This window comes from Lolium perenne, chromosome 3, assembly GCF_019359855.2.
Source record: "Lolium perenne isolate Kyuss_39 chromosome 3, Kyuss_2.0, whole genome shotgun sequence".
NCBI classification, from domain to species: Eukaryota; Viridiplantae; Streptophyta; class Magnoliopsida; order Poales; family Poaceae; genus Lolium; species Lolium perenne.
The window spans coordinates 22,488,449-22,515,423 of record NC_067246.2 but is presented as its reverse complement, the minus strand read 5'-3'; the positions used below and the strand labels follow the sequence as shown (position 1 = coordinate 22,515,423).

Genomic DNA, 26,975 nt, shown 5'->3' with positions numbered 1-26,975 from the left:
AGCCGAGCTATTGCGGCCAAAGTCTTTCGAGCTGGATTTTACTGGTTGACAGCAATAGAGGACGCAAAGGAGATAGTACGAACCTGCGATGCGTGCCAGAGGTTTGCCGCAAAACCTCACTCCCCGGCAGCAGAGCTGATGCCAATACCTTTGTCCTGGCCCTTTGCTCAGTGGGGCCTTGATATGGTGGGAAAGTTACATAAATCCTGGCCAGGAGGAAAAGAGTATATGCTGGTAGCTGTCGACAAATTTACAAAGTGGATAGAAGCGAAGCCGATAAACTCACCAGACGGGGCATCCGTAGTTAAATTTGTAAAAAGTCTCGTCTTCAGATTTGGAGTGCCTCACAGCATCGTCACGGACAATGGCAGTAACTTCACATCCAATGAGTTCAAAGATTACTGCGAAGAAGTGGGTATCAAGCTAAACTTTGCGTCGGTTGCACACCCGCAAACCAACGGACAAGTCGAGAAAGCCAATGGAATAATCTGCAACGGCATCAAGAAACGCCTACTAGCACCACTGGAGAAAGCTCGACACACCTGGCCAGAGGAGCTGCCCAACGTATTATGGAGCATACGAACAACACCAAACACAGCGACACAAGAAACTCCGTTCTTCTTGGTCCATGGAGCGGAAGCAGTATTACCAATTGAGATAGAGCACGATTCTCCGCGAGTCGTAGAATATGATGAAGAGGTGTCGAGAAAAGCGCTAGAGGATGACGTCGACGCACTAGACGAAGCTAGAGATGAAGTACTCTCTCGAGTAACCAAATATCAGCAGGACCTGAAGAATTACCATAGTCGACATTTACGGCCAAGATCCTTTCAGGTGGGAGATTTAGTTCGTCGACTCACGCAAAAAAGTCACGAAAAGCTCGAGTCACCATGGCTTGGACCTTACATCATCACAGAAGTAATTGGAGGAGGAGCATACAGGATAAAGGACAAGAAGACAGGGGTGGAGGAGCCCAACCCCTGGAACGTGGCGCAACTCAGGCGGTTCTACGCCTAGAGTCGAAATATAGTGCTTCTAAAACTTCAATGTACTGAAACGCCCGCGAGTTTTCAGACGCACTCTTTTCCTTTTTCGGGGCACCGAGTGGGGCCGGAAAAGGTTTTTAATGAGGCGGGCTCGCGGTGCTGCAATATAGTAAAGATAGTTGAGACATACATTTCTTCGGCAGGCTCGGGGGCTTAGGCCTCAGACTTGCAAAATAACATCCCCGACAATATTTCGCCTTGGTATAAAATACCTCGCGAAATAAACAAAGATACAAAATAGCAATCAAGCAAGGCACGGGGGCTAATACCCGCAAATATAGCATGTTCAATACAAATCTCGACGCTTTGGTTCAAAAACCTCGCGCATACAATAAATACAGTCGACACCAGGACACTTGAGGCACCAACGAAGAAAAATAGTTTATCAGTTATACAATATAGAACATGAGTGCAATATACAAAAAAGTTCTGAGAAAAAATCAAAGAAAAAATTAATGATGACCTAGTATGTTATCTATGTTCAGTCGATTTGAAGAGCGAGTGCTATGCTCAGAGTAGCTGCCTCTCACGAAGAATTCAGAATCCATCCGAAGAAGTTCATCCATCATAGCTTCGGCCACAGGAGTTACATAATCATCAATTCTGCTAACATCCCGTTTCTTTTTCGCCATCTTCGCCAAACACTTGGGGATAATCTGGTTCATATCAAACTTCGGGTGGCAGATCTTGATCATAATCATAGCAAATCTGGCGCCAGCAGAAAGTTGCGCCCTAATAAAGTCATGGATCTTCGAGGCATCTTTAAACTTCTCCATCAAGCCAAGAAGAGTATCGGGTGTCTCATTACGAGGAAACATTGTCCTATAAACCAACGACAAGGTTCTAGTACAGAAATCCAGGAAATCGCGAACCTGGGAGGCGCGGTCTTGAAATCTAACAATTTGTCGGGTCCTTTCGGGAGTGGCCCAGAACAAACAGCCATAGTCAAGGGAGAGATTGACAAGCATGTTGGTCCTTGTATCTACCCTATCATCCTCAGCAGCAGAATCAAGCCAGGAACCTATTCAATGATAGATTTCAAAAAATAGGAGGGACACAACATACAGGGAGAAGGAGTTTTGGTTCAACGAAAAAATACCAGATATATCGGCAGCGGCCTCATTCATTAACTCAAGCATGGAATTTTCTCGAGAAGTCGCCTTTTTAGCTTCAGAAACGGCAGCGTCCTTATCAGCCATGGCCTCTTGAGCCTGTTGAAGCGCAATTTTTTCGGCGTCAGTGGCCTTACGGGACTACTCCATCATCACAAGCGTTTGTCTCTTCGCGTACTGAAGTTGCTGCCGAAGCTCATCCAATTCTTGCGACAAGGAATCTTCGAAAGCTTCGGTGCTAGTAAGATTTTTTCTTGAGCAAGAAGGAGAAGGTAAGACGTCGGGAGGAGCAGGAGACGGAGTATAGTTATCAAACACCAACTGAAATTTAACAAAAAGGTGGTATCAATCAAACGAGCAAGATAGAGTTCTCATTAATATTTCAGCATATTTACAAGGCATTACAAGTGGAACTAGTGGGATAGTTGTCGCCAAAAAACTACTTTGGCGATAGCATCAAAAGCAGAAAAAGAAAAAAGAAGAAGCATTCGACTAGACCTCCGGCCTTGATGAGCTAGGAGTCGAAGCCGGCTTGATCCCGAGATAGGCCAAGACTTTCTTCGCGTTGGGCTTGGCTGCCTTAATCAACGAACGCCACTTCGTTTGTTCTATCTGCTCGGTGGCGCCAACTTTCGTCCAGTCGACAGTTTGTTGGCTGTCTGCGACCAAGGCGACAGTACTTTCGACAGCAACTTTCATGTTCTCTTGGCGCATCTTCAACCCAAGATCTTCCGACGAATCAAACTCTTTGGCAAGAGCAAGAAAAGTCTTGGGCTCCTCTTTCCTGGGGAAGAAGTAGGGGAATAGCTTTGATAAGCCCGCGTCAGCATGTTCTATGCCCTCGCGAACCTCAGTCCCATGAAACTCCAGGAAAGAGAGTGCGTCCAGAAGAGGATCATCGTCAGGATCTTCAAGCTCAAACTCTTGGTTTGTTTTGGCTGCCGAGAAAAATATGTGTTGGTCGACAACAAGAAGGAAAAATCAATGCTGGCGCAAAGTTGACGTGGGAGTTAGAGATCTCTGTGGTGTAACTTTTCTTCAGTTCCCCGACAACGGCGCCAGAAATTTGCTTGATGCGTGTAGTTGACACGTCCGTTGGGAACCCCAAGAGGAAGGTGTGATGCGCACAGCGGCAAGTTTCCCTCAGTAAGAAACCAAGGTTTAATCGAACCAGTAGGAGTCAAGAAGCACGTTGAAGGTTGATGGCGGCGGGATGTAGTGCGGCGCAACACCAGAGATTCCGGCGCCAACGTGGAACCTGCACAACACAACCAAAGTACTTTGCCCCAACGAAACAGTGAGGTTGTCAATCTCACCGGCTTGCTGTAACAAAGGATTAACCGTATTGTGTGGAAGATGATTGTTTGCAGAAAACAGTAGAACAAGTATTGCAGTAGATTGTATTTCAGTAAAGAGAATTGGACCGGGGTCCACAGTTCACTAGAGGTGTCTCTCCCATAAGACGAACAGCATGTTGGGTGAACAAATTACAGTTGGGCAAATTGACAAATAAAGAGAGCATGACCATGCACATACATATCATGATGATTATAGTGAGATTTAATTGGGCATTACGACAAAGTACATAGACCGCCATCCAACTGCATCTATGCCTAAAAAGTCCACCTTCAGGTTATCATCCGAACCCCTTCCAGTATTAAGTTGCAAAGCAACACACAATTGCATTAAGTATGGTGCGTAATGTAATCAACAACTACATCCTTAGACATAGCATCAATGTTTTATCCCTAGTGGCAACAGCACAACACAACCTTAGAACTTTCTCACATCGTCCCAGGTGTCAATGCAGCATGAACCCACTATCGAGCATAAGTACTCCCTCTTGGAGTTACAAGCATCTACTTGGCGAGCATCTACTAGTAACGGAAAGCATGCAAGATCATAAACAACACGTAGATATAACTTTGATAATCAACATAACAAGTATTCTCTATTCATCGGATCCCAACAAACGCAACATATAGAATTACAGATAGATGATCTTGATCATGTTAGGCAGCTCACAAGATCCAACAATGAAAGCACAATGGGGAGAAGACAACCATCTAGCTACTGCTATGGACCCATAGTCCAGGGGTAGACTACTCACTCATCACTCCGGAGGCGACCATGGCGGTGTAGAGTCCTCCGGGAGATGATTCCCCTCTCCGGCAGGGTGCCGGAGGCGATCTCCAGAATCCCCCGAGATGGGATTGGCGGCGGCGGCGTCTCAGTATGTTTTCTCGTATCGTGGCTCTCGGTACTGGGGGTTTCGTCACGGAGGCTTTAAGTAGGCGGAAGGGTAGGTCAAGAGGCGGCACGAGGGCCCCACACCACAGGGCCGCGCGGCCAAGGGGGGGGCCGCGCCGCCCTAGGGTGTGGCCCCCTCGTGGCCCCTCTTCGTCTCGTCTTCGGACTTCTGGAAGCTTCGTGGAAAAATAGGGACCTGGGCGTTGATTTCGTCCAATTCCGAGAATATTTCGTTACTAGGATTTCTGAAACCAAAAACAACAGAAAATAAAGAATCGGCACTTCGGCATCTTGTTAATAGGTTAGTTCCAGAAAATGCACGAATATGACATAAAGTGTGCATAAAACATGTAGATAACATCAATAATGTGGCATGGATCATAAGAAATTATCGATCCGTCGGAGACGTATCAGCATCCCCAAGCTGAGGTCTGCTCGTCCCGGCGAGTAAAACGATAACATACGTATAATTTCGGAGTGACATGCCATCATAATCTTGATCATACTATTTGTAAAGCATATGTAGTGAATGCAGCGATCAAAACAATGTGTATGACATGAGTAAACAAGTGAATCATAAAGCAAAGACTTTTCATGAATAGCACTTCAAGACAAGCATCAATATGTCTTGCATAAGAGTTAACTCATAAAGCAACAATTCATAGTAAAAGCATTGAAGCAACACAAAAGAAGATTAAGTTTCAGCGGTTGCTTTCAACTTGTAACATGTATATCTCATGGATATTGTCAACATAGAGTAATATAATAAGTGCAATAAGCAAGTATGTAGGAATCAATGCATAGTTCACACAAGTGTTTGCTTTTTGAGGTGGAGAGAAATAGGTGAACTGACTCAACATTGAAAGTAAAAGAATGGTCCTCCATAGAGGAAAAGCATCGATTGCTATATTTGTGCTAGAGCTTTGATTTTGAAAACATGAAACAATTTTGTCAACGGTAGTAATAAAGCATATGCATCATGTAAATTATATCTTATAAGTTGCAAGCCTCATGCATAGTATACTAATAGTGCCCGCACCTTGTCCTAATTAGCTTGGACTACCTGGATCATCACAATGCAATCGTTTTTACCAAGTGTCACAAAGGGGTACCTCTATGCCGCTTTGTACAAAGGTCTAAGGAGAAAGCTCGCATTGGATTTCTCGCTATTGATTATTCTTCAACTTAGACATCCATACCGGGACAACATAGACAATGATAATGGACTCCTCTTTTATGCATAAGCATGTAACAACAATTAATAATTTTCTCATTTGAGATTGAGGATATATGTCCAAAACTGAAACTTCCACCATGGATCATGGCTTTAGTTAGCGGCCCAATGTTCTTCTCTAACATATGCATGCTTAACCATAAGGTGGTAGATCTCTCTTACTTCAGACAAGACGAACATGCATAGCAACTCACATGAAATTCAACAATGACTAGTTGATGGCGTCCCCAGAAACATGGTTATCGCACAACAAGCAACTTAATAAGAGATAAAGTGCATAATTACATATTCAATACCACAATAGTTTTTTAAGCTATTTGTCCCATGAGCTATATATTGCAAAGGTGAAGAATGGAATTTTAAAGGTAGCACTCAAGCAATTTACTTTGGAATGGCGGAAAATACCATGTAGTAGGTAGGTATGGTGGACACAAATGGCATAGTGGTTGGCTCAAGTATTTTGGATGCATGAGAAGTATTCCCTCTCGATACAAGGTTTAGGCTAGCAAGGTTTATTTGAAACAAACACAAGGATGAACCGGTGCAGCAAAACTCACATAAAAGACATATTGAAAACATTATAAGAATCTACATCGTCTTCCTTGTTGTTCAAACTCAATACTAGAAATTATCTAGACCTTAGAGAAACCAAATATGCAAACCAAATTTAAGCATGCTCTATGTATTTCTTCATTAATGGGTGCAAAGCATATGATGCAATAGCTTAATCATGAGCACAACAATTGCCAAGTATCACATTACCCAAGACATTTATAGCAATTACTACATGTATCATTTTCCAATTCCAACCATATAACAATTTAACGAAGGAGAAACTTCGCCATGAATACTATGAGTAGAAACCAAGGACATACTTGTCCATATGCTACAGCGGAGCGTGTCTCTCTCCCATAAAGTGAATGCTAGGATCCATTTTATTCAAACAAAACAAAAAACAAAAACAAACCGACGCTCCAAGAAAAAGCACATAAGATGTGATGGAATAAAAATATAGTTTCAGGGGAGGAACCTGATAATGTTGTCGATGAAGAAGGGGATGCCTTGGGCATCCCCAAGCTTAGACGCTTGAGTCTTCTTGATATATGCAGGGGTGAACCACCGGGGCATCCCCAAGCTTAGAGCTTTCACTCTCCTTGATCATGTTGCATCATACTCCTCTCTTGATCCTTGAAAACTTCCTCCACACCAAACTCGAAACAACTCATTAGAGGGTTAGTGCACAATAAAAATTAACATATTCAGAGGTGACACAATCATTCTTAACACTTCTGGACATTGCATAATGCTACTGGACATTAGTGGATCAAAGAAATTCATCCAACATAGCAAAAGAGGCAATGCGAAATAAAAGGCAGAATCTGTCAAAACAGAACAGTTCGTATTGACGAATTTTAAAATGGCACCAGACTTGCTCAAATGAAAATGCTCAAATTGAATGAAAGTTGCGTACATATCTGAGGATCATGCACGTAAATTGGCTTAATTTTCTGAGCTACCTACAGGGAGGTGGACCCAGATTCGTGACAGAAAATAAATCTGGAACTGCGCAGTAATCCAAATCTAGTACTTACTTTTCTATCAACGGCTTTACTTGGCACAACAAAACACAAAACTAAGATAAGGAGAGGTTGCTACAGTAGTAAACAACTTCCAAGACACAAAATAAAAACAAAATACTGTAGTAAAATAACACATGGGTTATCTCCCAAGAAGTTCTTTCTTTATAGCCATTAAGATGGGCTCAGCAGTTTTGATGATGCATTCGCAAGAAATAGTATTTGAAGCAAAAGAGAGCTTCAAGAGGCAAATTCAAAACACATTTAAGTCTAACATGCTTCCTATGCATAGGAATCTTGTAAATAAACAAGTTCATGAGGAGCAAAGTAACAAGCATAGGAAGATAAAACAAGTGTAGCTTTAAAAATTTCAGCATATAGAGAGGTGTTTTAGTAACATGAAAATTTCCACAACCATATTTTCCTCTCTCATAATAACTTTCAGTAGTAACATGAGCAAACTCAACAATATAACTATCACATAAAGCATTCTTATCATGAGTCTCATGCATAAAATTATTACTCTCCACATAGGCATAATCAATTTTATTAGTTGTAGTGGGAGCAAATTCAACAAAGTAGCTATCATTATTATTCTCAACATCAAATATAGGAGGCATATTGTAATCATAATCATATTTATCCTCCATAACAGGTGGTATTAAAAGACCAATATCATTATCATAAATAGGAGGCAAAGTATCATCAAAGTAAATTTTCTCCTCAATGCTTGGGGGAATAAAAAGATCATGAAAACCAGCTTCCCCAAGCTTAGAACTTTCTATATTATTATCAACAATGGTGTTCAAAGCGTTCATACTAATATTACTACCAGCATGCAAATAAGATTCCATAGGTTTTTTAATTTTCGCATCAAACAATCCATGTTTTAAATCAGGAAATAGAATAAGAAGATCATTCTTGTCCATTATGCCAAACTAGTGTAATAAAAACATGCATGATATTATAAAGTAAAACAAGTAACTAATTTTTTTGTGTTTTTGATATAGCAAACAAGATAGCAAATAAAGTAAAACTAGCAACTAATTTTTTGTATTTTGATTTAGTGCAGCAAACAAAGTAGTAAATAAAACTAAGCAAGACAAAAACAAAGTAAAGAGATTGAGAAGTGGAGACTCCCCTTGCAGCGTGTCTTGATCTCCCCGGCGACGGCGCCAGAAATTTGTTGCTGGCGCAAAGTTGACGTGGGAGTTAGAGATCTCTGTGGTGTAACTTTTCTTCGGGCCCGACAGCAACGGCGCTCGAGAAATTTGCTTGATGCGTGTAGTTGACACGTCCGTTGGGAACCCCAAGAGGAAGGTGTGATGCGCACAGCGGCAAGTTTCCTCGCAAGAAACCAAGGTTTAATCGAACCAGTAGGAGTCAAGAAGCACGTTGAAGGTTGATGGCGGCGGGATGTAGTGCGGCGCAACACCAGAGATTCCGGCGCCAACGTGGAACCTGCACAACACAACCAAAGTACTTTGCCCCAACGAAACAGTGAGGTTGTCAATCTCACCGGCTTGCTTTGTAACAAAGGATTAACCGTATTGTGTGGAAGATGATTGTTTGCGAAAAACAGTAGAACAAGTATTGCAAGAGATTGTATTTCAAGAAAGAGAATTGGACCGGGGTCCACAGGTTCACTAGAGGTGTCTCTCCCATAAGACGAACGGCATGTTGGGTGAACAAATTACAGTTGGGCAATTGACAAATAAAGAGAGCATGACCATGCACATACATATCATGATGATTATAGTGAGATTTAATTGGGCATTACGACAAAGTACATAGACCGCCATCCAACTGCATCTATGCCTAAAAAGTCCACCTTCAAAGTTATCATCCGAACCCCTTCCGGTATTAAGTTGCAAAGCAGCAGACAATTGCATTAAGTATGGTGCGTAATGTAATCAACAACTACATCCTTAGACATAGCATCAATGTTTTATCCCTAGTGGCAACGACAACACAACCTTAGAACTTTCTCACTTTGTCCCGGTGTCAATGCAGGCATGAACCCACTATCGAGCATAAGTACTCCCTCTTGGAGTTACAAGCATCTACTTGGCCAGAGCATCTACTAGTAACGGAAAGCATGCAAGATCATAAACAACACGTAGATATAACTTTGATAATCAACATAACAAGTATTCTCTATTCATCGGATCCCAACAAACGCAACATATAGAATTACAGATAGATGATCTTGATCATGTTAGGCAGCTCACAAGATCCAACAATGAAAGCACAATGGGGAGAAGACAACCATCTAGCTACTGCTATGGACCCATAGTCCAGGGGTAGACTACTCACTCATCACTCCGGAGGCGACCATGGCGGTGTAGAGTCCTCCGGGAGATGATTCCCCTCTCCCGGCAGTGGTGCCGGAGGCGATCTCCGTAATCCCGAGATGGGATTGGCGGCGGCGGCGTCTCAGTATGTTTTCTCGTATCGTGGCTCTCGGTACTGGGGGTTTCGTCACGGAGGCTTTAAGTAGGCGGAAGGGTAGGTCAAGAGGCGGCACGAGGGCCCCACACCACAGGGCCGCGCGGCCAAGGGGGGGGGGGCGCCGCCCTAGGGTGTGGCCCCCTCGTGGCCCCTCTTCGTCTCGTCTTCGGACTTCTGGAAGCTTCGTGGAAAAATAGGGACCTGGGCGTTGATTTCGTCCAATTCCGAGAATATTTCGTTACTAGGATTTCTGAAACCAAAAACAGCAGAAACAAAGAATCGGCACTTCGGCATCTTGTTAATAGGTTAGTTCCAGAAAATGCACGAATATGACATAAAGTGTGCATAAAACATGTAGATAACATCAATAATGTGGCATGGATCATAAGAAATTATCGATACGTCGGAGACGTATCAATCAATCATAAAAAGTAAAGGAAAAATAGAAGGAGACGACAAGATTACCGACAAAGCGCCGATTTTGCGCATTCAAGCGTTTAGTGATCGCCTTTTCACGAGCAGCTTGGGAGGCCTTATGTTCATCTAAAGCAGTCTCGGCATCAGCCAGCCTCTTCTGCAGATCGTCGGCACTAGCAGCCTTTGCCGTAGCTTCTTCAGCTTCTGCTTTAGCTTGGCTAGCATCAAGCTCAGCTTTCTTGCGAGCCATCTCACTCTGCTCAAATTTTTGAGTAAGAGTGTCGACAAGTTTGTTGGCTTCTGCAAGTTTTTCTGTCAAAATAGTAAAGACACGTCAAAATCGCGACAAACCAGTGGCAAGAAGTTATAAAGCAAGGGTCAATGGAAAAAATATATTACCTTCAGTTTGGTTAGCATATTCACGGTACCCAACAAATTGGGCACCGATTCGAAGAAGTTCTTTGACCATAGGCTGTCAAAGAAAGAGAAAGAAAGAAAACGTCGGTATGGGAAAGTATAAAGACATAGAAGAAGGAACCAAGAGGAAATATAAATGAAGAACTTACGTCATCCAAGAGAGAATTGGAGGAGCTACCCAATTCAAGGGTAGGCTCCACGATCGTTTCTACCCTTGTTCTTTTTGGTGAAGGAACAAGAGGGCTCGAAGGTGGAGTGGGAGCGCCAACATCCAGTTGAGGAGGCGAGGATTTCTCTCCTTCAGCTGGCGTCTCCGAAACAACTAAAGTACGCGACGAGCTCGTTCGAGCAGCCACGTCAAGAGTTGGTGGTTCTTCCTCATCATCACTACGAATAAAAGACGACAGCATAAAAAGCAAGACAGACAAAAAACTTCGAGTGAAGAAATAAGAAGAAATAAAAAAAAAACTTACGAGCTGATGAGGGATCCAAGGTATGGATCATAGCCTGCCTTCTGACGTGAAGGATCAACGTCTTCGGCAGCCTTGGAGGTACCAGTGTCGACGGCTTCCGACCTTTTCCTTTTGTTCCTGGGGGAAACAGCATGAGGAAGGGATTGCGTCGACTCGCTGGCGTCAGATTCGGTTTCTTTTTCAGAGGAAGCCGCAGATTTGTGAGAACCTGCGACTTCACTCTCAGGGAGAGAAGAACCCTGGTTGTCTTCAGCGACAACTGCTTGTTCTTCGACCTCTCCATCCTCAGGAAGAGGAGGAAGAGAAGCCAAAGTGGGATGGTTTTATAAGAAAAAATAGCGCGAACAATGGTAGAGGTATCAGTAAAATTTGGCAAGTCGAAAAAAGCAGGAAAAGTTCGGAACAAGGCAGGAAAACTTCGAGAAGTCAAAAATACCTGGGGAAGAGGATTGGCGGCACTGTATGGTTCCACGCGGCAAGAGGAAGGAATAGGATCCTTCTTGCTGAGCGAGGAAATTCTTCGGATAAGCTTCTCCAAGTCCTTCACAGAAAGATCCTTGGAGAGCCTATTGGCGTCATTTGCGCCAGCATATGTCCAAAGGGGATTTTTGCGAGCCTGAAGAGGCTGCACCCTAATCCTAAGGAAGTAGGCGGTGATTTGGACACCAGACAGCTCTTTGCCTCGAGTATTTTGAAGATGATGAATACGGGACATAAGGGCTTCTGTCGCAGTTTTTTCTTCTTCGGAAGCTTCAGCATCCCAGGAGCGACGGCGCAGAATTTTGGCACTTCCGTCAAAAGGGACTATGTTGTGCTCAACAGAGTTAGCACCTTCTTCGTGTATATAGAGCCACCTTTTGCGCCACCCTTGGACAGAGTCGGGAAATTTGACGTCGAAGTAATCAACGTCAGTGCGGACACAGATAACAACGCCGCCTATGTTGTAGGTGGCGTTGTGGGAGCCATTGCGGCGGAGGCAGAAAATGCGCTTCCACAGAGCCCAGTTAGGAGGAACTCCGAGGAAGCACTCGCAGAGAGTGATGAAAATGGCGACATGGAGAATAGAATTGGGAGTCAGCTGGTGTAGCTGAATCCCGTAGACAAAGAGGAGACCACGAAGGAAATCATGGATTGGGGTGGAAAGACCGCGGATGAGATGGTCGACGAAACTAACCCGGTACTCCATCGGCGGAGAAGGATAGCTCTCTTCGCTAGGAAAGCGGATGGCGCCTTCCTTCTTCATCAGGCCTAGCCTCTTCAGCATATTGACATCTTGGTTGGAGATCTTCGATCTCTCCCACTCAACACCTTCAGCGGCCATCTTGGACTCTGGAGTATTGTGGCGAATGAGGCGGCCGCGTGGTGGCATCAACAGCACCGGAGGAGTTAAGGCAGTGCGTAGGTGAAGCTCAGAGGAAATTGGGCGCAAAGAGAGGTTTTTTGCAAAGAGGACTAGAGGTGCGGCGCAGGCGAAGGTGCGAACGGAGGTTGAAGAAAGGTTTATATAGGAATTGGGTGCAGCAGCGAACCGTTGGATGAAGAAATCGTGTGGTGAAAAGAGATTCTGTAGATGAAGGGTAAATAAGTATTTTTACTGGGATGGAACGGAACAGGCGCTACAGTACGTGCGCTAGAAAAAGCGGAGGACGTGTGTCCCCCACTTACACGACGTGTCAACATGGAGGAAACATTGGACCCACATGGCAGAAAAATTGCGACTATTAATAGCAATGATATAACTTTGCCCAAGGGAGAAAATGTCGACAAGAAAAATAAAAGAAGATTGGCGACAGAAGAAGTTATTGAATACTTCGGGAGCCTTTGATCAAATACAAGTTTTTGCCCAAATGCTCGGGGGCTACTTCGACAAAAATAAATTTCGAGTATGACAATATAGAAATTGCGGGAGCCTATGATCAAACGCAAGCTTTTGTTCATAGCCTCGGGGGCTACTCCCATCGGGAGCGCTGTTCGCGCACCCGAGAGATAAAAGAAGAGAATATCGAGAAAAGAGTGACAAAATAGCGACAAGGTGCACTAGAATGTTGAGCCTACAACCAAGCACAAGTCCTTGGTTGTAGCCTCGGGGGCTACTCCCATCGGGAACGCTGTTCGCGTGCCCGATGAAAATTATCAAAAAGAAAAAAGAGAAAGAAAGAAAGAAAAGGAAGGAAGAAGGAGCATATTTCGAGTTATAAAGATAACTCTACATATACTCCCATCGGGAGAGCAATATAAGTCAGAAATTGACTCGATAAAATATGCTATTCCAACAGCCGAATAAGCACTCGACAATATATTCTTAGAACGCCAAAAGTTGCGACTAAATTCTGAATGCCGCAAAACATTGTGAAGGTAAGACCCCAGATCCGTTCTGTGCGGCGTGGCATCGCCGAAGACTGCGCTCTGCTACTTTTTTCCACATCAACAGATGTGAAGAAATATCCCAGCGGACGCGCTGTGGACTCGATAAAATTGACTGGGACTCGACAGAATGGTAAGACCTTAAGCGGCACCTGTCGAAGTTTACACCAGTATCATCGAGATCATGTCCAGGGACGTGATCTTGAAGTAGGTTTTTGCGGATTGCCACTAGAGCAGTTAACTAGTACCTGATCCATCAGATGAACTAGCCCCAACTACCATTATCCCTGTACAATATAGAAATTCATGAGAGGAAATGTAAACAAGTTAAAGTTATCAAGGAAAAAATAAAATAGGGGAGATTTTCCCTGACTCTACGACTCAAGCAAAATCTCGGGGGCTACTGACATAGGCATCCCCAATGGGCCTGCCGAAGATAGTACCCGGGGTTTACCGAAGGCCCACTGCACGAAGAATAAGAAGACTCGGAAGCCCAAAGATACTATTAAGGAAAGTTAGAGTTGTAATAGGAAGTGTTGTATGTAATCTTGCGGGATGGGTTAGAAACCCTCCTGGACTCTGTAAACTTGTGTATTACGAATCCCTCGGCTCCAACTTGTATATAAGGGGGAGTCGAGGGACAAAGAGAGGATCGAATCATAGTTGAGCAAACCCTAGTTTTATTTCGTCGAGCACTTTTCGGCTGATAACCTTCGAGATCTACTTGCCCTCTACATTACACGAAACCCTAGTCTACTATTCGTAGGCATTGACAAGTTAATACCTTGTCAATGAGTCCCTCAGTGATGGGATGGTGTGATCTCCTTCAAAGTGCTGGGTCACTCCATCTTAGTGGAGAGATGATTCTGTTATTTGGAAGTTACAAGCTAAAGGAACATATTCCGTTTACTCTTTATGCTATGTCGTTGGAAAATTTCAGAGGAATAGTTTGAGCTCATATACCTTCAGCTTGGAAGATCCGTTTTTCTCCTAACATATATGCTTTTCTTTGGCTATCGGCAAATAATAAGTTACTGACTAGACACAATTTAAAGGAGATACAACATTTACTTGTAGAGACTTGTTTATTTTGTGCTGAGTCTCAAGTATGTATACCTTTATTATTCAATTGTGTTGTGGCCAAAGAATCATGGACAAATTAGTCTCCACTAACATGAATTTGTACTAATGTTAATTTGGGTAAAACTTCTAGTCTTTGGATCTGTGAGAATGATCATAAAATGCGAAACATTGCCTACCCGGTTGCTTCATGGTCTATTTTGAAATTGCAAATTATATGTGTGTTTAATAGATCTACTTGGTTTAGTATGCATGTGATGTACTGAAGTTGGTCTACACACTTGCTCTATGGAAATTCATGTGTCCATAGAAAGAAAAGAAAATCTTGAAGGTGTGATCAAGGTGCTGGAGGGTCTGGCGTTGCAGATGCCTCTACTACTTTGACCGGATCCGGGATGAGGGTGTTGAATGGAAAGCTACAACAAATCAATGTCAGTAGCTTGGATGCTATTTGCTCTGGCCCATAAAGTTCCACTAATCCTACTCAAGACTGGGAGGCTTCAACTAAAGCTGTAGCGAGGAACATGGAAGTGAATGGGATGAAGCCGATGAACATGGTAGAGCTTGGTATCTTATTTGGGTATTTTGGTCCATGTTTGTTTAGGTTCTAATTTAACATCCCTAGGGGTGTGTGGTTGTTGTTTGTTTGAGAACTATGTGGCATGTGTCGTGGGGCTGGGCGCGTCCCTTTGAACCTTAAAGTGTTATTTCTTTGTGTGTTTTCTTAAACGGAACCGGCCTAGCAAAATAGTTAACTAGAGCAGAACCATTTTCTTGAAAAAAGAGAGAAAGAGATGGGAAGAAGATGGTAGGTGGGTGTCCCTAACTAGTGGGCCCCATCCTCTCATCTCTTTGCGAATTTTTGAGTTTAGCCATTTTACTTTTTATTACTCGAAAGTACTACCTCTGGTCACATTTAATTGACGCGAGCCAACACTACTTGCATGCTAGGATTAGTATCACTCTGCGTCAATTTAATCCGAGCGGAGGGAGTAGCTCTGTAGATCGTAGGAGGTTGACAAATGAGGTCCACCATTTGCCAGGCTGTACCATGAAAAGAGACCGTCTATAATAAACTCGTGCGTATTCGGTGACGGTAAATCACGTATAGCCCTATACGGTGACCACGACACACGAATACTTTGGGTGTGAACACCGTATTTTTTTACTATCATATAATTCGAGATTTAAGGATGTTCGCGGTTGCAGCGAACCCCGACACGCTGGGCAAAGTATTTTGTGAGACCGTAGTTAGTCGCCGTCCCGTCGTAAAGAAAAGAAGGCTAGCTTTTTTCCGTTCTCGCTCGGTGGGCACTGGCCGGACCTTCCTTTCGGTTCCGCCATAAAACCGAAGCCTTTTCCGCGCTCTTGCTTCCGAAAGACCGAAACACTCCTGACGACGCAACGCACCTAGCGCACCCACCCCACCCACCAGACAAGCACCATGGACGCGCCCACCGCCACGGCCAAGCGCAAGCGGCCCGACGCCGACATCGCCGCCACCGTCGTCGAGGAGGTGTCCGACGCGGAGGTGGAGGAGTTCTACGCCATCCTGCGCCGCATGCGCGACACCACCCGCCGCTTCGTCTCCCGCGGCGGCGGCGGCGGCGCAGGTGCAGCAGCTGGCCCCGTGCGCGCGCCGGCGTGGCGACCCAGCTTCTCCTGGGAGGACTTCGCGCCACCTGCTCCCCCGGCGGCTCCTCCATCGCAGCAGCAGCAGCAGCCGCGGCCACCAGCCGACGAGCGCGTCGCCGAGAACGGCACGCCGCCGCGGCGGCCAGCCGGCGTTTTCCTCGACCTGAACGCCGAGCCGGAGCCCGAGGCGCCGACCACGCCGCGACCGGAGCGCGTCGCCGCCTAGAGCCGCGCGGCCGGCGTTCTTACTGATGATGACGATGATCCGGTAATTACTGCAGTAGCTTGATCGTTTACTCACCCTCGGTACGTTCGACCTACTACTAGCACTACTAGCAGACGCCCGGCGGCTTGCAAGCAGAGTCCACTGATTGATTTTGATTAATCATCGCTGCTCCTGCATCGGACACGAAGCAACACATGGGGTGTTGATTACTGTACGGTTACTATGTTTACTTCGTTATTTACAGTGACTCCTGGCGCTACTGTACTGCTGGTGCTGAGGTTGTTCAGTAATACTTGTCGGTATTCGATTTTCGTTGTCGACAAGAATGTTTACTTCTCTGTTGAATAATATACTGGAACAATGGCAGGTTTATGAGTAGCACATTGATGGTATTAGTTAGTAGCACTACTCTTGTAATCTCTGAAAAATATGAGGAGATCTATTAACGGATCGATCACAGTGAAAAATTCAGTGCTAAGTTAATCCGGCGCCGAAAATATTCATTATACTGAAATTTTCCTGATCGTCTATCCCCGCATAAAAAGACAAAAATCATCTAAACCTTGTATAATTCAATATTTAGTGCCACATGATAAATCCGCGAGTAGTTTACCGTCGGGTGGAGATTTGGTGCACAAGGGCTCTAATGATCCTATTTTTTTCTAAAAAAAATCATACTCATAACTTTTTTTAAAAACATGTGTTTTTTAAAATATGGATATAGGCAAAGTTGTATCCCATAAATTTGCAAAATATCAAATTCAAATACTTTGTATTCTGAGCTACACAAAAATGATAAAAGTTTAGTACCTACATTTTCAAATCTACATAAATATCTGATTTTGTCTATCCCCTATTAAAAAAAGCCGGGTTGAGATTTGGCATACTTATATATTGTCGAGAAAGTGCAGAACTATTTTCAGATTTTTTTAAGACTTGTAAATATTTTTTCAGTTTTTTTCAATATGAACTCGAGAGAGCAAAAAAAAAAACACTTTCCGTTTGCTGTCGCCCAAAAAAGATTGCATGCTAGTGCATATCTTTTCTTTTGTTTGATCTCCCGACTGTGTGTAGTCACATTTCGAATGCGTCACAAACCACGAACCAACCACTCCCGGCCTATTTGCCTTGTCTAGGACAAGTCTGCTTTATTCGTACGTCCAGTGAATGGCCGTGATAGATGGATAGATACAGTCTAGTGATCTGGTCTAGCAACAGTAGAGTAGAAAAAAATGGGCCCGGTGCAGCAACTTTCGTTCCCGACCGTCCGTCGGGCAGCATCTTGCTACTATTCCGGCTACCTACGTGAGAATGTATTCCGCCGCCTAGTACTGCTTTTTTCCCTCGAGAAAAGAACGCCACATAGTTCCGTACGTGGACGAAGTACTAAAATTCAGTGAGCTGCTTTTTCCGGTTATACCAAAGAGAACCTTTTAAGTAGTTATATTTTCTCGGTGCTACGAAACTTGTCTAAAATTTATTCAAATTTAGATGTATCTACGTGCTAAATCGTAGCCATATGCATTCTATTAGCTCTATTTGTAGTAGACATATAGCAAGTCGTCGTGCTAAGATCTCAAAAGATTAGAGCAACAGTTATCACCAAGGACACGAACCAACCAAAATAACCAGAATTGCAACCACGCCAACTAACATGGACACTGAATAGATCTTAGGAGATCCACCGTGAAGAGAACTACACACGCGCTACGCGCACCACGAGAACCGAGATGGAGCAACCGTCTCACCATCCTAAAGAAGACAGTAAAAAACCTAAAACGAAGAACTGAATCCTCCCGCAACACCTCCAAGCCCCAAGACCACCTATGGTGGGCGGACTACGAGTGTCACCAACGAGGGTTACAAAACCCTACTAGATTGGTTTTTCTGGATCGCCTCAGCTCCTCTTTCCGGCTGGTTCATTTTTTTTGTTATTTTAGAAGGGAGGCTTAATAAACCAGCGGCAAGTTGACGGAGCACATGTCCATTATACAAGATGTTATAGCAGTGTAGGGCGTAGCATGTAGACCAAGACTTTGCAGCGGTGCCATAGTCAAGTCAAAGTAGTAAACATGCATATATCTTCTTGGGTAGCTAAACAAGAGATTTGTAAGAGCATTACACGGAAGATTTCCTTGGCCGAACTAACAGATGTGACGTCATCTCGCGGTTAGAGGTAATCGTCAGCTAGCGAAGTAATGGGTGGATGCCGAGCTTGTTTTGTTGACTATATATGCAGAGCCCGTCGTCGTCGTCGTCTCCGTCTCCGATGGAGGCGCAAGTTGACGCGTTCGCCCGTGGGCCGTGGCCTGCCTGACGGCCAGCTGTGGCCGCTGCCGCTTCGATCCGGCATGGCTGCATCCGTCCACCGCTCAGCACGCACGCGGTCCACGACGAAACTGCGTAATCCGCAAACATAAAGAAAGAGACACTGCATCTAGGTAGGGAGACTTGACTGCGGAGGAGGAAGTGAAGTCTTCGCGGCGCACATGGACAAGGACGTGGTGGTGGTGGTGGTGGTGGGGCCGTCGGCGTCGGTGCGTGCGTGGGCGCCTACGCCAGCACGCGACGTCACGCATGGCCGGATCGTGTAGAGGAATATCCAGACGTGCGGTGCCGGCGTGACCAGGTCGACGGACGGACCATTCCAGCTGCGGCCGGCCGCTGCGTCTGATGGTACAGATTTATCTTTTTTTTTTTGAAACGGGCAAAAAAGTTTTTGCCTTATATTAAAATATAGGAGAAGAAAACATGGGGATGGCTGAAGCCATAAAAGAGAAAAAGGGAACAAAAAAGGGGGGAAAAACCAAGCCCCCCCCCCCCCCCCCCCGCGAACAATTAGCCTAAAAGTTCTCCCAGACCCTTAGCACCGGCAAGGATCCAGTTTTTGCCCTCCTCCCTAATTTTATGCATGATCACTGAGGGTAAGGAAGATTTGTTGTTGAAAACACGCTCATTCTGCTCCTTCCAAATCTCCCAGGAAACAAACATGATGGCTGTCCGAAGACCCTTGGGGGAGGAGATGGGGGCTTTAGCAATGGCTTGCCAGTAGTCCAACACCTTCGGTCTCGTCGTGTTGAGGCACAGGGCAAGGTCCGGGCATGAGAGCCACGACGCCGCTGCGTTCCATATTCTCTTGGAGAAGCGGCATTCAAAGAGGATATGTCGGGCCGTTTCCGGGGAGCATCTACAAAGCTGGCAGGAAGGGTTATGAGGCCATCCTCTTTTGGCAAGACGGTCGGCTGTCCAGAGACGGTTTTGGACCGCAAGCCAGGCGAAAAAACGACACTTCGGAGGGGCCCAGGTCTTCCAAACGATGTTGCCAAAGGGGCAAGGGAGGGCCGCCATGAACTGAGCTTTGTAGGCGGAGCTAGCTGAATAGCAACCATTAGGAGTTAAAGTCCATGTAATGGAGTCCTCAGTGCCTGGAGCAAGAACTACGTTCGCGATGAGATCCCAAAGGCGGGCATACTGTTCCATGTGTTCCACTGTGAAAACCACAACCGCAAAGTCGGCCACTGATGCGTGCAATCGACACGTCCATTGGGAACCCCAAGAGGAAGGTGTGATGCGTACAGTAGCAAGTTTTCCCTCAGAAAGAAACCAAGGTTTATCGAACCAGGAGGAGCCAAGAAGCACGTTGAAGGTTGATGGCGGCAAAGTATAGTGCGGCGCAACACCAGGGATTCCGGCGCCAACGTGGAACCTGCACAACACAACCAAAGTACTTTGCCCCAACGAAACAGTGAGGCTGTCAATCTCACCGGCTTGCTGTAACAAAGAATTAGATGTATAGTGTGGATGATGATTGTTTGCAGAAAATAGTAGAGAACAAATATTGCAGTAGATTGTATTCGATGTAAAGAATAGGACCGGGGTCCACAGTTCACTAGAGGTGTCTCTCCCATAAGATAAATAGCATGTTGGGTGAACGAATTACAGTCGGGCAATTGACAAATAGAGAGGGCATGACAATGCACATACATGATATGATAAGTATAGTGAGATTTAATTGGGCATTACGACAAAGTACATAGACCGCTATCCAGCATGCATCTATGCCTAAAAAGTCCACCTTCAGGTTATCATCCGGACCCCTTCCAGTATTAAGTTGTAAACAACAGATAATTGCATTAAGTATGGTGCGTAATGTAATCAATAACTACATCCTCGGACATAGCATCAATGTTTTATCTCTAGTGGCAACAGCACATCCACAACCTTAGAACTTTCTGTCACTATCCCAGATTTAATGGAGGCATGAACCCACTATCGAGCATAAATACTCCCTCTTGGAGTTAAGAGCAAAAACTTGGCCAGAGCCTCTACTAATAACGGAGAGCATGCAAGATCATAAACAACACATAGGTAATAGATTGATAATCAACATAACATAGTATTCTCTATCCATCGGATCCCGACAAACACAACATATAGCATTACAGATAGATGATCTTGATCATGTTAGGCAGCTCACAAGATCCAACAATGAAGCACATAAGGAGAAGACGACCATCTAGCTACTGCTATGGACCCATAGTCCAGGGGTGAACTACTCACTCATCACTCCGGAGGCGACCATGGCGGTGAAGAGTCCTCCGGGAGATGATTCCCCTCTCCGGCAGGGTGCCGGAGGCGATCTCCTGAATCCCCTAAGATGGGATTGGCGGCGGCGGCGTCTCAGTAAGGTTTTCCGTATCGTGGCTCTCGGTACTGGGGGTTTCGCGACGGAGGCTTTAAGTAGGCGGAAGGGCAGGTCAGGGGGCCACACGAGGGCCCCACACAACAGGGCCGCGCGGGCCCCTTGCTGGGCGCGCAGCCCTATTGTGGCGGCGCCTCGTGGGCCCACTTCGTGACTCCTTCGGTCTTCTGGAAGCTTCGTGTAAAAATAGGCCCCTGAGCGTTGATTTCGTCCAATTCCGAGAATATTTCCTTTGTAGGATTTCTGAAACCAAAAACAGCAGAAAACAGCAACTAGCTCTTCGGCATCTCGTTAATAGGTTAGTGCCGGAAAATGCATAAATATGACATAAAGTATGCATAAAACATGTAGATATCATCAATAATGTGGCATGGAACATAAGAAATTATCGATACGTCGGAGACGTATCAGCCACCCAATTGTGATCAAGAAGGGCATCACGGACCGTCCGGTTCTTCCTTTTTGACGCCTTGAAGATCAGAGGGGCAATATCCTTAGGAGGGGCACCATTGAGCCAGGAAGAGGACCAGAAAGAGGCCTTTTCGCCGTCGCCGATGGAGACCCTGGTAGCCGCTTTGAAAAGGTCCCGGTCAGAGGCATCATTCGGCGTATCCGAACCAACCCAAGGTTTTTCCGGCGCCGTCCATTCGTACCAGACCATCGAAGTCTCAGAGCGCGAGAAATTTTTTCCATGTCCAGGATCCCGAGACCACCAAGCTCTTTTGGGCGACAGACTTTCTGCCAGTTGACCTTGCATTTCCCCCCACTCGCCGCCTCCTTGCAAGCCCAAAGCATACCGCGGCTGATCTTCGCAAAAGCCTTTAGGATGCCCTTGTCTGCTTTTAGGGCTGTCAGCAGAAAGATAGGCATAGAGGAAAGCACCGATTTAACGAGGGAGGTGCAGCCGGCTCTGTTCAGGAACCTTCCTTTCCAAGGATTAAGGCGCGCCACCGCTTTATCGATGTAGGGTTGAAGATCTGCCCGCTTGAGCCGTCCAAGAGAGAGAGGCAATCCCAGATATTTTATGGGGAAGGGAGCCATTGTAGCTGGGAAGTTATTTAAGAGATCATGCAGATTTATATTGGTGCATTGTATAGGGGCGATGGAGCTTTTCATCACATTAGTCACCAGCCCCGTGACTTCTCCAAACTGTTGAAGAATATTGGCGAGACCCGACAAATCGTGAGTTGTAGGGGTCAAGAAGATAGCCGCATCATCCGCGTAAAGAGAGACCCTTGGACCCTCAAAACCGCCCGGCATAGCATGAAGAAGCCCTGAGTTAGTAGCCTCGTCCAGAATCTTTTGTAGCGGGCCGATGGCGATGTCGAAAAGAAGTGGAGAGAGGGGGTCGCCCTGCCTGAGACCGTGGCCATGTCTGATGTTCTTTCCTGGGATTCCATTAAGGAGAAACCGAGAAGAGGCTGTAGATAGGAGTGTCGTTAAGAGAGCCCTCCATCTCTGAGGGAAACCGAGGCGCTGCAGAAGATCCAGCAAGTACTCCCATCGAACTGAGTCGAAGGCCTTTGCGATGTCAAGCTTGATGAGGAGAGCTGGCATTTTCATGCGATAAAGTTTGCGAGCTGTGTTTCTGACGTACATGAAGTTGTCATGTATAGTTCTAGACTTGATGAAGGCACTTTGACTCCGAGACACGATCTCATTCATCTTAGGGCTGAGCCTACGTGCCATGGCTTTGGCGATAATCTTCGGAATCCCGTGGATGAGGTTAATAGGTCGAAAGTCAGTAATAGCATCCGCGCCATCCTTCTTCGGCAGCAAAACCATATTGGCGGTGTTTAAGATATTGAAGTTCTGCGTCGAGAGTTCAGGGAAGGCGTTTATGACTTCCATGAGGTCTTTTTTAATAAAATCCCAGCAAGAACGGAAGAAGGCCATAGAGAAACCATCAGGTCCAGGAGCCTTATCGAGAGGTAAATCCTCTATGGCTTCCTGATCTCCAACTCCGAGAAAGGAAGGCCGAGGTCTTCCAGGGGGTGTGCCGTGGGGTTTAAAGCCCCCCAGTTGAAATCCAGCTGGCGAGGAGGGGGGCGCCCCAAAGTGCGGGAGAAGTGCTCAAAGATGAGCTTGTCCTTTTCATCATGAGTAGAGGCCCATCCGTCATTGTGCTACAGATTTATCAGACCACCTTCAACCGGGCGATCATATCGGACGCCGAAAAGTGGTCGCGTATGTTTATTTGTGTCGCTCCGCGGACAGAAAAATGATCGTTTTACCACGCGTCTGCTTATATTTGGATGCGTTTCCAGTGGAACGATCCATTTTTTTTCAACAATATTTTTCATTCAGCAAATAAAAAGCATAAATATACTATAAATTAAGCAGAAGCAAGCCCTAGGCTACTTGCTACCTGACGGCCCAGCCCCGTCATTGCGTCCCTCCCTCCTCTGCTTCTCCGCCGCTAGCCGTGCAGCCGCTAGAGCTCGGTGAGCTGCCGCGTCCTTTTGCAGGCGCTGCCGCAGCGTCTCGTTCGCGGCATCCTCGGCTTTTTTGAGCGTCTCAAAGGAGTCGACTAATGTCCTCTGCTCCGCCGCCCTCTCCTTCGGGGTAGGCTCATTAGGGTCATTAGAGGACCAACGATATCGGAGGACTCGTCCTCTGCGGCGGCCGCCTCCCTGCGGTGTTCCATCTCGGCGTCGAACGCCGCATGGGCCGCCCGCTCCTCCTCTGCTTCTTGCTCCGCATCAGCCATGAACTTCGCTTCGATGGTTGCGTCGAGGATGTTGTCCGGGCTTTCATCGTCCTCCAACTCCTCGTCGGAGCTCTCAGCCGGGGGAGGTGGAGGCGTAGTAGCATGGCCATTACTGCTAAAGCGACGCCTCGACGAGTACTGGCGCGCCTGAGAAGACACATCGAGCTTGGATCGCTGCCAGGCGAGCCCGACGAAACGTCCGCCAGATCCGAGCGGACACTCGGTGCGTCCGCAGAGACGCATCCGAGGCGCATATTTGGGCCAAGTTTGCGTCTCCACGGATAGCCCGGTCACTATGCGTCAGGCCGCTGGGCCTGGTCCTAGACGCATTTCGACCACGCGGACGCAAACGGTCGCTTAACTTTCGTTTGCGTCATCCGGTTGGAGATGTCGAGATAAATGGACGCTAAAATGATCATAGTGTTTGCGTCCATACGAAAATAGTCGCCAGGCCCACGCTGTCTGTTTGCGTCGGGGGTTAGCTCCAGCGGCCTGATGTATTTTGTCCGGCAAGGCAGGCCATGTGCTATAACCAAACTCACCAAACAAAATACAGAAAAAAAAGTAGTGCAATATTTGAATCAAATTTGACATATAAACTGCAAAAAATGATGTTCAAACTAATTTATAAACAAATTATATAAACAATCTAGTTTTTCTTTGAGGGCCACATCTCGTCATCCTCACGGAGGCATTTCCTCCACCTAGCCGTCGTCGGTGACGGCGTCCCTCTCGTCCTCCTGGTCATCATTGGTGATGGCGTCCCCCTCCAACTCCCAGTCCTCGTTTTCAGAGTTTGATAGCAAAGAGAGGTTGCTCATGGCGTCGTTACTCGCAGAGATGAATGGCGGCGGCCGGTTGGAGATCCGAACACGCAGACGTAGGACTTTTATTCAGCCGAGATGAATGGTGGCGCAAAATCGAAGAAGGTTGCAGTTGCTTTTCCACGGTAATCTATGAGTTTGCACGTCATTCCGACGGATCGTGCGTGGATCGGTGCGGTTGCCATTCCGGTGGTTGCACGAGTTCTTATGCTTGGATCCGGCCGTGGTAAACAATCGCTACACGGAATATGCGCGGTCGGCATTCGGTAACGTGCCGTTCCAGCTTTCGACGTGCGCCGTGGTTGTTCGGCCGCGGCAAGCGCGCACGCACGCACCGGCACGGCGTGATACACGAGCGACCGAGCGTGAAACACGCGTGCGACTTCACAAGTAATATATTTTGTGTGCTTCAGAACATGCATGTGCGTTGCTGCAAGGGAAAGAGACGGGTTGGGCTGGGCCGACACAGTTTTTGATCCTGGGAATTTTGAACGCTCTATTGATTTTCTTTTTCATTCGTCAGTATGTGTATGCCATCAAGTGTGAACGACATGACAATGACGCCGATAACGAGGGGCACATACGACTGAATTCTATATTATTAGAGTTCATTTTCGAGCAAGATATAGCGGCATGCCATTTTCGAAGGAGCATGATAATGTTTTCTGTTGGGCCATCCTCACCACTCACACACCGATGTTGCCACACACTGTTAGATTTGCCTCATGATTTTGTTTGGTGTGACTATGGCTTAACGGGAAAACTATTGCCGACTGGGTGAACTGTGGCTAACTCAGACTAACTCAAACACGATCGTCTGGTTTTACAACTTCAATTTCCTTTATCTAAGTGTTGTTATGCCATGTTTTTTTTTTAAAAACTACTCATATCTGTATTTGTTCCTCTTATGCTACAAAATTATGTACTTCATATATGAAAATTATTTCAACATTATATTACATTAAAATACCTAATAAGAGATAATGAACAAAATATGCCCAATATTTGCGGACAGGGAAAGGAATGGGTTGGAATAAGCCAGCTCGCTGAATTGATAGTGTATTTTTACACGGAATTGGAATCTCCTACTAATTTTTTTTTGGTAACTTCCTACACTCTCAACTCAAGTGTGAACGGCGCGACGAGAGAAATGAGGGCACACATCTCATTCCCTTTAAATTTTCCACTAGAGGGATATAATACTACTCCTCGTTGCCATGACCAGCTAGAAGAAGCTCCACCGCCGAACACCTCCACACCTCGAGGTGGCCACAAGCCACGACTTTATTGAAGGAAACAGCACTTCCACGCCTTGCTCTGACTAGATGAGCAACGTCACACATAGAAAAAACCCTAAATCATGCTGGATCTGGCAGCCAAGATCCAGAACTCCGCCCCAACTACCGGGCATAGAGCCCTTACTGGTATACTACCATAACTCCTAAGCCTACTCTATACCGCCCACTCCGTCCCTCCATGATCACACTAGACGGTGCCGCCGCCGATGAGCAGGAAGGTAGAGATGTGAGTTGGCTATCGACTCTCTGCGAGGTGGGTGGGGGAAGAGAGAAAGAGAGGGGAAATGGATGTTCCATATTGTATTGTTAGAGGGGCAAAAAAGAGAAACATGAGCCAAACTTTCTCAAAATAGATAAATTGTGTTGTAAACTATATCGATGATTTAGAAAAGTGGTCGCTTGAAAATCTACTCCCTTTGTTTCTAGATACAAGGCATATAGTTTTTTGAGATAAAAATCCATAATATAAGGTCTATCGCGTTGCATATCTTCTCTAGATAAAAAAAATTTAGGGATTGATTGTGCTTCCTTATCTTTTGCAAACTCCTATATTTGCTCACGTTACCGTCCCAAACCTGGTATAGTTTTCTCTTCATGTGCATTCTTTATTTTTCTGCTCCAAAAAACTAAAAGATTATTGTTTAGTAAAATAATATTACAAGGACCAAATAAATACTTTTTCATTATTATCTTTTTTGTTTTCTTTTTTTACTTTATTTTTAATGGTGCCATTTTTGCAAAAAAATAATATTTGATTATTGTTTTGATCCATAGTTTTTCTGCAAAATTTTCGGATTAGAAAATTATTCAAACTTTGAAAAGGTTCAGATGAAAAAGTGTTCTAGTTTTGAAATATCATATGGGCGACGGCCCAATAACCCAATGCAGCGACGTTGTACGGAGGGTGCGCCCTGGGCAGCATATAGTAATTGGCGCCGTGTCGTGGCGACCGCATGAGCGAGGCCTTCTGATTAGGCCCAGGTATTTCAAGCTCACACGGCAATAGTCCCCTCAATTGGTACAGACGGGCCTCTTGGTTCTCAGTTGTGCGCTCGGAGAGAGATGTTCTAGTTAAAGATTGAACATAAACCGTGCCGGTGCAGCTCAACTGGTTTAGTGTTCATTTTCAGCTCAACTGGTTTAGTGTTTCTATCGGAGA

The 26,975-nt window shown here is 45.7% G+C and overlaps 1 protein-coding gene across 1 annotated transcript; it reads left to right on the top strand.

The window, feature by feature from the left end:
* Nucleotides 1–15,727: 15,727 nt before the first annotated feature.
* On the top strand, nt 15,728–16,663 carry LOC127340920 (protein NEGATIVE REGULATOR OF RESISTANCE-like). Its single transcript, XM_051366690.2, has one exon. The coding sequence runs from the start codon at nt 15,866–15,868 to the stop codon at nt 16,280–16,282; it is 417 nt and encodes a 138-aa protein (XP_051222650.1). The 5' UTR covers nt 15,728–15,865; the 3' UTR covers nt 16,283–16,663.
* Nucleotides 16,664–26,975: the final 10,312 nt, after the last annotated feature.